This window comes from Odocoileus virginianus, chromosome 18 (assembly GCF_023699985.2).
Source record: "Odocoileus virginianus isolate 20LAN1187 ecotype Illinois chromosome 18, Ovbor_1.2, whole genome shotgun sequence".
Lineage (NCBI taxonomy): Eukaryota > Metazoa > Chordata > Mammalia > Artiodactyla > Cervidae > Odocoileus > Odocoileus virginianus.
In genome coordinates, this window is record NC_069691.1 from 9,020,773 (window position 1) to 9,032,930 (window position 12,158).

Consider the following 12,158-nt stretch of genomic DNA (forward strand, 5'->3'; position numbering starts at 1 on the left):
ATTCACACATTCCAGTCCATATCAGTTTGCTTATTCCTAAAATATCGATGTTCACCCTTGCCATCATGTTTGACCACTTCCAATTTGCCTTGATTCATGGACCTAACATTCCAGGTTCCTATGCAATATTGCTCTTTACAGCATCGGACTTTACTTCCATCACCAGTCATATCCATAACTTGGTGTTGTTTTTGCTTTAGCTCCATCTCTTCTTTCTGGAGTTAGTTCTCCACTGATCTCCAGTAGCATGTTGGGCACCTACTGACCTGGGGCTACTCATTAGTGGCTACAGGGTCTTTCATTTTCTGAGTGAATCAGAGAAATTCTCAGTGGGTAAATTGGTCTAAGATGCTCAAAAACTAACATCCAGTCTACTTAAGAGCTACCTCATCTCTGAAATGAATGGTAAGATTGAACTAATGGTCTTCACTAGTTAAGCATAGGACCTAGGCACAGTTCTGTTCTGTAGGCTAGCCTAGAGGAAATCTGTTGTTTTTGCCTGTGTCCAATGCCCCTTCTTCCAGTAACGATTTCTTGAATCACCTCTGGGTAACTACTTCTCACCATCTCTTACTGCCAAAACTTCATATAGAGCTGACCTTTCCTTCTTGGTAGTACCACACTCATCCTGTGACCCTCCCCTGGCCAACTGGCTAACGTGACTGGTTTAGGAATAAGCAACAGATCAAAGGTGGTCCAGTGACACCGCTGAGAAGCTCTCATTGTGCTGAGCGAGTAGGATATGAGCCTGGAACTTCTGGTCACAATGTCACCAAAGGATAGACTGCTTGAGAATGAAGCCCACACTGAAGAAAGTAGAACCTAGAGATGGGGGCGGGAGCAATGGACAGAATGAAGGAGGAGAGGAAGGGGAGAGAATAAATGCTAATGATGTCAATAGAGCATAATTAAGTCACAAGATAAAGACTTGGACTTCTCAGTTATATGCACTAATTAAAACCCTCAAAACCAAACAAAACCACAAATAACAATGAACAAAACTAACTTGGCCTGAATCACATATTTCTGGATTAATACAGCCACTGCCAAAGTGGCCCTCCACATAGGTATCTAGTAAATACCTTGGGGTCAAATATATTATATATCTTTCTATCACCTATAGTACTGAGAGTAGTCAATACAACTTACAGTGGATATTGAGACTCTTGATGATTTACCAAATGACTAGCAATTTTCTGTATTTTATATCAACATCCAAGTACCAGGTACTGCACTAGCAGCTACAAATCAAAGAAATGGTCTCTGCATTCAAGAAGATTACAACTGAATTAGGAAGATAATATCTATAAAAAGATAAAAGAACTGTTGATAACAGGCTGTTAGAAAACTTCTCAAGTGTCTTTTAGTGAGCATTTCAGGGAAAAATATTCTGTAGGCAACTGCCAGGGATTCTGAGGTATACAAATATCTCACTTTAGTGCCTTAGATAGCAACGAAGAAGGTACAGTTCAGTTACTGAGTATGAAATGAGGGCCCACAAATGTCAATGTGAGAGAACAAAAGTGCATTTCTTCTTGGCCTAAGTTTCTTTTCTTTAAGCCTGAGTAAGACAGCAGGTGCAAAGAAAAACCATACAAAGATAAAGCTACATCTATAAAAGAAGTAGAAACATTACAGAGGTCAAGACTATTTTAATGTGTTGTTTTCAGCTCCAAGTGTTAAAAAATTCTATTCAACATACCTTTGCTTCGATGCGCAGTCTTCTCTCATGAACAATGAATGGCTCTTTGGTAAACTCATCAAAGCTATACTGCCACTCACAAGTAAGCTGTCCAAATGTTCCTTTTGTTACAAACAATACACCACTCAAAAAGAGAAAGAAGAATCCACTTTAAAAACCGAAGAATTTACATCCAATAATATAATAAAGCAGTATACACATTTTTTGCAAAGGCATGTAGAACATTCACTAAGAGACACCGCAATCGAGGTCATAAAAGACTAAAATGAATTTAAGGGAACTGAAATAAAACAAAATATGTTCTCAGTATGTTTAATGAAATTAAACTAGAAAATATGTAACAGAAATAAGGATACTTCCAAATGTTTACTTAACAGAGTACTTCCAAAAAAATAAATACATGGGTCAAAGAATCTCAACGGAAATAGAACTAAATGAGAATGAAAACATGAAATCTGTAGCAATGTTTAGTAGGAAATGTATAGCATGACATACCTATATTAGAAAAAATACTTGTAAAGTAAAATATATTAGAATTTTTTTAAGAAATAGGAAAAAGTTAAGAGAACCAGTTACCAAGCAATATTTTGGAGAAGGTCCATGGAATTAGTGCTTTAGAAAAAAATGCCTTTGTTGCTAAGGCTCCATAAAATATATTTACCAAACTTTATCAGAAAGAGATTTTTAAAAGTAATTCTTGTTCTCCCCCAATTATTTTGAGGAAAGAAATCAAGAGATGCAAATAATTCCATTTATAATAATTCTATTTAATTCTTCCTTCAAAGGCCTTTCTTCCCCAAGTCATCTTTCTGGCTGATACATCAATTGTAGGTACAATCAGAGGTTTCTTTAAGTGGCATATACTTTAAGTTAAGGGACTGAATTAAAGAAACAGCTGATACATGGCTAGAATGGAAAAAAAAAAAAAAGACAGCTAACAAGATTTATTTCTTTCATCTCCATCTTCTGTCTCTGATCCCGTCTTTCACCGATCGGATTACAGAGACTGTTGGAATAGACCCACTGGTCCTCCAGAATATCTACAAAAATGTGAAAAACCCAAGCTAAGCTAATTTTACTGCAGATACTTAGTATTTCCTCTCCTGATCCAAAGATCCTTTATCTTCAAGTGCAAAACTTGGAAAGAAAGTACATCCTAAGTATAAATATCATTTTTCAATCAAATAACTCATTACACTTACTGTCAAGGTTTATATGACCACATTTAAAGAGGTCCACTATGTTGAGAAGAAAGGTATTTCTAAAATGTTGCAAGATGTGGAAATAATAAACTTTGTAAATGACTCTTGTTTTAACTCTGATGAGTCACCCTTTCCTTAGTCAATGGGGAGAAGGGTTAATAAAACATGACTGAATGCTGCTATGAAAAAGAATGACTGAACCACTGGTCTTTAAATATAAAAGTTCAGAAACTTAGGTGTACATTATAGTACATATTTCTAAATGAATACTAGGCAGTCATTTACAAATTAAAACAGACATTTCTCCAAACAAGACATACAGATGGCTAACAAGCACATGAAAAGATGCTCAACATCACTCATCATCAGAGAAATGCAAATCAAAACCACAATGAGGTACCATTACACGCCAGTCAGGATGGCTGCTATCCAAAAGTCTACAAGCAATAAATGCTGGAGAGGGTGTGGAGAAAAGGGAACCCTCTTACACTGTTGGTGGGAATGCAAACTAGTAAAGCTGCTATGGAGAACAGTGTGGAGATTTCTTAAAAAACTGGAAATAGAACTGCCATATGACCCAGCAACACCACTTCTGGGCATACACACCGAGGAAACCAGATCTGAAAGAGACATGTGCACCTCAATGTTCATCGCAGCACTGTTTATAATAGCCAGGACATGGAAGCAACCTATTCATTCATCAGCAGACGAATGGATAAGGAAGCTGTGGTACATATACACCATGGAATATTACTCAGCCATTAAAAAAAATTCATTTGAATCAGTTCTAATGAGATGGATGAAACTGGAGCCCATTATACATAGTGAAGCCAGAAAGATAAAGACCATTACAGTATACTAACACATATATATGGAATTTAGAAAGATGGTAATGATAACCCTATATGCAAAACAGAAAAAGAGACACAGATGTACAGAACAGACTTTTGGACCCTGTGGGAGAAGGCAAGGGTGGGATGTTTCGAGAGAACAGCATCGAAACATGTATATTATCTATAGCGAAACAGATCACCAGCCCAGGTTGGATGCATGAGACAAGTGCTCGGGCCTGGTGCATTGGGAAGACCCAGAGGGATTGGGTAGAGAGGGAGGTGGGAGGGAGGATTGGGATGGTGAATACATGTAAATCCATGGTTGATTCATGTCAATGTATGACAGAACCCACTACAATATTGTAAAGAAATTAGCCTCCAACTAATAAAAATAAATGAAAAATAAAAAATAAAAAGGAAAGAAAGAAAGATCCCCATATGCTGACATGGAGTACTCTTTAAGACATAGGCCTTAAGTAAAGAATTAAGGTACAGAATGGTGTTATAATAGATTCCCATTTACATTAAAGTATGTATGTGTATGCCTATACAAAAAACTAAGATAAGGGCATACGGTCACATCACTTCATGGCAAATAATAGGGGAAAAAGTGGAAGCAGTGGCAGATTTCATTTTTGGGGGCTCCAGAATCACTGCAGATGGTGACTACAGAAATTAAAAGATGCTTGCTCCTTGGAATGAAAGCTATGACAAACCTAGACAGTGTATTAAAAAGCAGAGACATCACTCTGCCAACAAAAGTCAATATAGTCAAAGCTATGGTCATGGACGGATGTGAGAGTTAGACCATAAAAAAAGGCTGAGTGCCAAAAACTTGATGCTTTCAGATTGTGGTGCCAGAGAAAACAATCAAACCTAAAGGAAATTAACCCTAAACATTCACTAGAAGGATTGATGCTGAAACTAAAGCTCCAAACTTTTGGCTAATGCAAAGAGCTGACTCGCTGGAAAAGATTCTGATACTGGGAAAGATGGAAGGCAAAAGGAAAAGGAGGTGGCAGGGGATAAGATGGTTAGATAGCATCATCAACTCAATGGACATGAATTTGGGCAAACTCCTGGAGATAGTAAGCACAGAGGAGCCTGGCATGTTGCAGTCCATGGGGTCACAAAGAATCAACATGGCTTACCAACTGAACAACAGCCACCAACATGCCTATACAGGCAGACATATGCTTTTAGGGGCAGATGTTTGTTTCACAGGCATAGACTATTTCAAGGACACAAAACAAACAGAAGGAGTGGCCCCTAGGAAAAGAGGGACTAGTATCTGAGATGGAAAGAATATTGGCTCTCGCATCTATTGCTTCTAAATACTCTGAGTTTTCTACTCTATGTTACTCTTTAAACAAGAAAATTCAGATAGTGCTATAAATTTGGGGCTCAGAAATTATTAGGATTAAAAACATTAAACATGATTGCTAAGTTCAGTAATCAACTTGAACCAACAAGATGCTTATATAAATTCACCCTTTTGGCAGTGAACAAACCTGCATCAGTCAGTAGGCCACTCCTTTCTATTTAGTTGTATTTCTCCTCCTCAGCTACTTTTAGGCACGAGGCTTGCAGAGCAAGAGAATCACAGTTACTATGAAGTGAGGTATTAGTTGCGTCTGACTCTTTGAGGCTCTATGAACTGTAGCCCACCAGGCTCTTCTGTCCATGAGATTTCCAGGCAAGAGTAATGGAGTGGGTTGCCATTCCCTTCTCCAGGTGATTTTCCTGATCCAGGGATAGAAACCAGGTCTCCTGCATTACAGGCAGATTTTTTTTAACTGTCTGAGCCACCAGTATAGCTCCATAGTTACTATGAATCAGTGTTAAATATGTGGAATAAGGTGTGAATAACAACTGCTTCACTTCATGAGTGATTGTCAGTTAACCTGTTATCAAATTATACTAGAGAAAGGAGGTTACCTTCTGGTAATCATTAACATGTCTGTCTTATTGATCATGACATGGGTAAAATATTTGTATTTTGCAAATCTTCCATTTTCCATGACCTAAAAAAGAAAGGTGAGAGAATGAGGAAATTGACAATATCCTATTCTAATGCAAATAATGCTTAACTGATCCTATAAAAACCCTTCTCAGGGGGGCAAATTCATTAACACACTTACACAGTAAACATATTGTCAGAAAGTTGAATATTCACAAAGTCATTGCTACTCCTTCTTAAAAAGTGCATTTTTGTACTACTTTATTCAAGATTACTCAACTACAGCTATACTGGTGTTTAATGCTAGTTTTAGAAGATATTGTTATTTTACAAAGTTTAAGTGATAAAGACCCTGACGCTGGGAAAGACTGAGGGCAGGAGGAGAAGGGGATGACAGAGGATGAGATGGTTGGATGGCATCACCGACTCAATGGACATGAGTTTGGGTGGACTCTGGGAATTGGTGATGGACAGGGAGGCCTGGCATGCTGCGGTTCATGGGGTTGCAAAGAGTCGGACACGACTGAGTGAATAAACTGAACTAAACTGAACTGAAGTGAAACCTATTGAAGTTAGTATTAAACAATCAACTTCATTCTCTCTTGGAAAACAGATTAGTATTTGGTCATATCTGTACAAAACCACATGTAAATACTAATACATATTTAAACATATGCATCATATAAACTACCATTATCTCCCATCTTGCCTCTTCCCTATAATTGTCATATCTGCCTTACAAACATGTGTTTTTCTGCCAATCTCATAATTCATTCAAAATTAGGAAGCAAATTATTTCTGGAAAGACAGGCAACCCCAGACCAGCCCATGGAATAGACTTTCTCTTTTAAGACTGCTGAAACATTGTCTATATATGATGTGATCAACAGTTCTTTGTTTCACAAAATATAAAGTTAACTACATAAACAAAATAGACAATATTCTCAATATAATGTGCTCTGAAAATAGAATTACTCTGGCTACTTAAAATGTATGTCAGGCTAGCCTATTATTTATTAAAGGCAAGCAATGTAACTGTGACTAAGGTTCCTTAAGAATTTAGACAAAAATGTTAGATCTCTTGAAGAAGTTCCAAAAGAGGATATAAAGATTCTAGAAAACTGTATTCTATGAGGCTATATCAAAAAACTAAAATTATGTAATTTAGAAGAAAGCTAACAAGTGACTTCATAGTAAGGTTGCTTTAGAAAGCTGATACAATAGACTTTTTATTAAAGGAGTTTTTTAAAAAGCAGGATAAAACATACAAATTAACTGCATGGAAGCATTTTCTAACTTCAAAGATCATAATATTGAGGAAAGAGTAACTTTACTATTTACTGTAGTGAGTAGGGCCATTTAAACTTCAATTCATTGAGTTACAAATGAAAAAGGGACATAACCACAGATTCAGAAAAATTAATAAAAATTATTAACATATAAATTTGCAAAACTAGTGGTAAAGTGGGTCATGTTTTAAGAAATTATAAATTATTAAAAAAAGATGCATCAAATATTGGAGAGGAAGAGTAGAAATTACTTGCAGATAATAGTATCTGTAAAATCCGAATACAAAATCCAGTTAACTTTACTTTAAAACACAGTAATCAGTTTGAAAAATGGAAGGAAAACAAACCTGCTTACAAAGGTAATAAAAAGATAAATCTTTATACATTAAGTTTAATAAATAACAGGCAGAATTTGTATAATAAAAGCTGTAACACTCTATTGAGGGGAATAATAGAAAATTTGAAAATGGAAATCCATGTCTTATTCTTGGATACAAAAATTCATTATAATAAAGATTTTACTCTTCTATCCCATTTTTACACATGAACTCTTAATGTGATTCCAAGATGGTATTTATTAATTTGTTCTGAGGAGGGGAAAAAGTGATTTGACAAAATTATAATAAAATTTATCTGAAAATAAGTGATAATATAAACTATGAAAGCAGAATAAGAACTACCCTCGCTGACATTAATACAATTTATAAAGTTGCAGGCGTGAAACAGTTTGGTGCTAGTGGAAGTTATGTACAGACATATCAACAGAAAGCATACAGATTCCAGAAGCTGACCAAAACACAACAGGATTTTATAAAATCCTATATATCCAAACATAAGTATTTATAAAATCAATACAACATTTCAAATTATTGGGCAAAAATATGCATTTCCAAATAAATGATGTCTCAAGCAACTTGCTGGCTAAAGCTAGATCTCTGTTTCTCTCTTTCCACCAAATTAATTCCACACGTATCACTAATTTAACTACACAAAATGAAATTACAAAAGCACTAGAATAAAACCACACTTGTATGATTTTACAGTAAAGGTCTAAATGTAAAACACAAAGTCCATAAGAACTGTTAAGTATGTGGAAATTAAACACCAATGAATAGCAAAACAGTAAGCAAATAAATAGAAATAAAATAAAAATCAAAGGATAAATTAGGAAAATATCTGTCAATACAGTGATAAAGAACTAATATCATATACACACAGAATTCTAGTAATATGAATAAACCAATGGAAGAAAAAGGAGTTAGTCTATAGGAAAACATGTAAGGATATGACCAGGCAGTTCAACGAAACACAAAATCTGACAATAAACATGAGAAAATGTTTAATCTAACTCAATATCAAGAAAATTCAAGTCAAATAAATGTATCCTTTGAGTGAGAAATCCCACTGCTATGATTTATCTTATGCAAAGCCATGCCAAGAAATACATATAGTAATCTTCATGGTAATGTTGTGTTAAATGTAAAAAACCTAAATGTTCAAAAACAGGAGATTGTTTAAATAAATTACAGTATAGGCATACAGCAGGACACTATACAATCATGAAAAAGAAACAATCCTGCTTACAAGGGTAATTAATGGTAGATGAGTATGTACTGATACTGAAAATTGGGCAAGATATACTATCTGAAAAGAAATTAAATTACCGAGAATGAATGAGGGGAGCAGCAATACATACATTTGCATAAAAACAAATAATTTCTGGAAGTGTTGGTGGTAACACACCAAATCCATTCACAGCATTTTTCTCTGGGCTTAGGAAGGGTAAAGATGGGGATGGGGGTACAAGCTAAGCTTTTATTTATAATTTTACATCCTTCGTTTCAGTTTTGTGGTACTGGAAGAAAAATAAGCTTGCAAGTATTTATTTTCTTTTGTTCTATATGGCTAAGTTTTAAAATACAGAATACAAATGTTTATTTCCTCAAGAATAGCACTACTAAAAGAAGCCAAGAGTCTACAGATCCCATTAATAGACTACAATCTTCAAATAACTTAAAATCTAATGGTTCAATTCTAAGTAACCAACTTTTATTTAAATATTTGGTTTGGGTACTGCAACTTAACTTATTATTTCTTTTCATCACCTTTTACTTTTCAGTCCCAATCTGATCTGTACATTTAAGTAATTAAACCACTTTCAACAGTCACAATAAAATCTGATAAAAAGAAAGCTAATAAAAAGTAATTCACGCAATGCTTTTTGGAGTTCATCAAAAATCTCAAATGCAAAACTTGAAACATGAGTGGTCAAACTGCTTTGAAACATATAATGAATGTATTTGAATAAACATCAAAGATAACTCAACATGCAGCAAAATTTTACTGGTCAGTCTCCATTAAAACATGTGACTATGGAAGAACAACAGGATTAACAAGCAGAATTGACAACTTTGGAACTAAATCCCAGAGATGGATAGGAGAGACTATGATAGCTAGTCATCTTTCATCATGCTGTAAAGAAGCTACAAATGTCATGCCTTTGGTCACAATTTCCTGATAAAATTATTTGACTCTGTAAACTCACTACATATGAACTTTTATGCTTTCCTAAACATCATTTGTATTATTTTGAAAATCTGGAATTTCAGACCTGAAGGAATATTATTGTTCATCCAAACTAATCTCTTCCTATTATACATGAAGAAACCAAGGGTCATTTAAGTGTCCTTCCTATCTAATCCTCATGACAACCCTGTGTTATTAGGTTAAGATTACCGTGAACTGACTGGCTTGGGGTCACTTCGTCAGTACTTCAGACATGTAAGTTATGAATGTGGGCTCAGAAAAAGTGGTTTATTTCTAATTTCAATGCTTTTTTTCACTACACCATGTCACATGTTCCCGTGACCTCAAAAATGTCTTCAATATCCCTGGATGCTGGCTGTTGTCATGGAAGGCTGCTAAAGCAGCTCAGACTGGCTTAATTTTTTTTATGTTAACACTGTTTCAATAGTATAATATTAATACCCTATCTTCTTCTACTCTAAATAGATCTTAGGTATGAATGTTTTTCCTAAAATAATTTGTGATATCCTTTAAAATAAACGAAGAATTAGCAATACCAGGACTAGCAATCACATGTAGTCTTTGCATCAAGACCCAAGTTTGGCAGAAATATCAATGAGTTCGTCTGAGGTTTCAAGTACAACTGCCGGCACTTTAGACATGTTCGTTCCATCTATATGCTTCAGTGTTAAAAGAAAAGCATTTTTTGCCTTACTCATTAATAGAATATACAAATTATCCATCATCATTTAAGAATTTTCTTAATGAAATAAACAGAAACACTAAGGAAACTGCATTTTTTGCATATAATTGTCAGAACCTATAGGTAACAATTAAAATGTATGATTCTTGGCAAGGGTTTCTTTTATAATAGAAAGGATGAGTATGTAAACCTTAGCTTGCTAGATATAAAAAAATCCAAACCAAACTGATTATACATTAGAAATATACAAAAAGTAGGAACTGGATAGACAGTTGTATCAGTTACTCTCTACTAATATCCGGGTCTCCTGCCAGATAAGTTCCAGTACTTTAGAAAAAGAATATACCTAACAACTACAGTAATACAGAAAACACAGCTAACACTTTCAAACCATCCAAATGCTATGAAGTAGCAGAGTTCTATAACAAAAACATTTCTGAAAAAACAAACCAAAATATGAAAAGGCAGATGATAGGAACAACTCATTAACATGGAAGGCTTTAAATCCCAAATATAAGGTGATAATATTCAGTATAAATATATTTAAGAAAATTAGGTAAAGATAGGAATACAGTTAAGTAAAAAACAAAACCAAAATCTGATTATTATCTGACTTTTTAAGAAGAGGAGTTTCATAGAGGTATATATTAAGAAACATATATTACATATATTGAGGTAGCTCATATATATATAATATATAGCTCATATATCACATAATATATACATATATTACATATATTAAGATAGCTCAGTTGATAAAGAGTTTGCCTGCAATGCAGGACACCCCAGTTTGATTCCTGGGTTGGAAGATCCGCTGGAGAATGGATAGGCTACCCATTCTAGTATTCTTGAGATTCCTTTGTGGCTCAGCTGGTAAAGAATTTGCCTGCAATGTGGGAGACCTGGGTTCGATCCCTGGGTTGGGAAGATCCTCTATAGAGAAGGGAAAGGCTACCCACTCCAGTATTCTGGCCTAGAGAATTCCATGGATTCTATAGTCCATGGAGTCGCAAAGAGTCAGACACGACTGAGCAACTTTCACTTCACATGAGTGATAAAAGGAAAATGAAACTTATCTAGATGAAAAAAAGATAAAATACTATTGAGCAAGAAAATCTACTGGATAATGAATAAATGGTTTTACAGATTGGCTAATTTGGTTAGGAGATAATGGGAAAAGTGAAAGGTTTATGAACAGATTAAAAAAAATTAAATTTACTTTAAAAATGACAAAATTCAGGGAAGTAAACATAAAATTAAAATGCTAAGTGCTATCATTTCTCAATTATTTAAGAAGTAAATAAGTAGATGAGCAAGTCATCTACTTGTTCAAGATGACTTGTTCATTTACTTATTCATCATCTACTGAGAAAGTCAGTAAGTATAACTTCCTTAGAATAATATGATAAAACTTAGGGATAAAAAAGGATTTAGCAATTCACTTCAAGTGTAAGAAACATGAGGGCTATGGCCGGGAAGAACAAGGTATTCAACTAAGCTTCATGGGCAAATATAGTAGACATTCATTTCCTGAAAGCTCAGTGATTTCATACATACATAATACATACATACATATATGAAACAGAAGAGATATAAACACAAGGGAAGGGATATTCAGCTTACTGTGTGAGGCAAATTTTTTTTTTTAACTAAATCTCATTGACTCTGTCATCAAATCTGAAGAGGATTAGGCTTTGTTTAATCCCCCCCCCATATCTTTTGTCTCCTCACATGCAAACAAGATATTTTGACTGTCAGCCAAAGTATAAATCATGCTAACACCTTACACAGCTGAGCATAACACTTGACATAAAATCAAACAGAAGAAAGTATTATCCTAAGAAATGTGAATTGTTACCTACTGGTTCAACTAAAATAGTCTGGAGAAAAGACAGAAATAGCTCATGATTATGTGCACTGACAAAAGCAGACTATTAATCAAC

At 34.7% G+C, this 12,158-nt stretch overlaps 1 protein-coding gene across 1 annotated transcript in view; it reads right to left on the reverse strand.

Annotated features, from left to right (window-relative positions):
- VPS13A (vacuolar protein sorting 13 homolog A) overlaps positions 1-12,158 on the reverse strand; it is a 253,635-nt gene that overhangs the window by 11,529 nt on the left and 229,948 nt on the right. Inside the window, exons 69-70 of the mRNA XM_020879716.2 lie at positions 5,676-5,761; positions 1,703-1,826 (exon numbers count right to left, since the gene is read on the reverse strand). Coding sequence (XP_020735375.2) covers positions 1,703-1,826; positions 5,676-5,761 — 210 coding nt within the window. The remainder of the gene's footprint in view (positions 1-1,702; positions 1,827-5,675; positions 5,762-12,158) is intronic.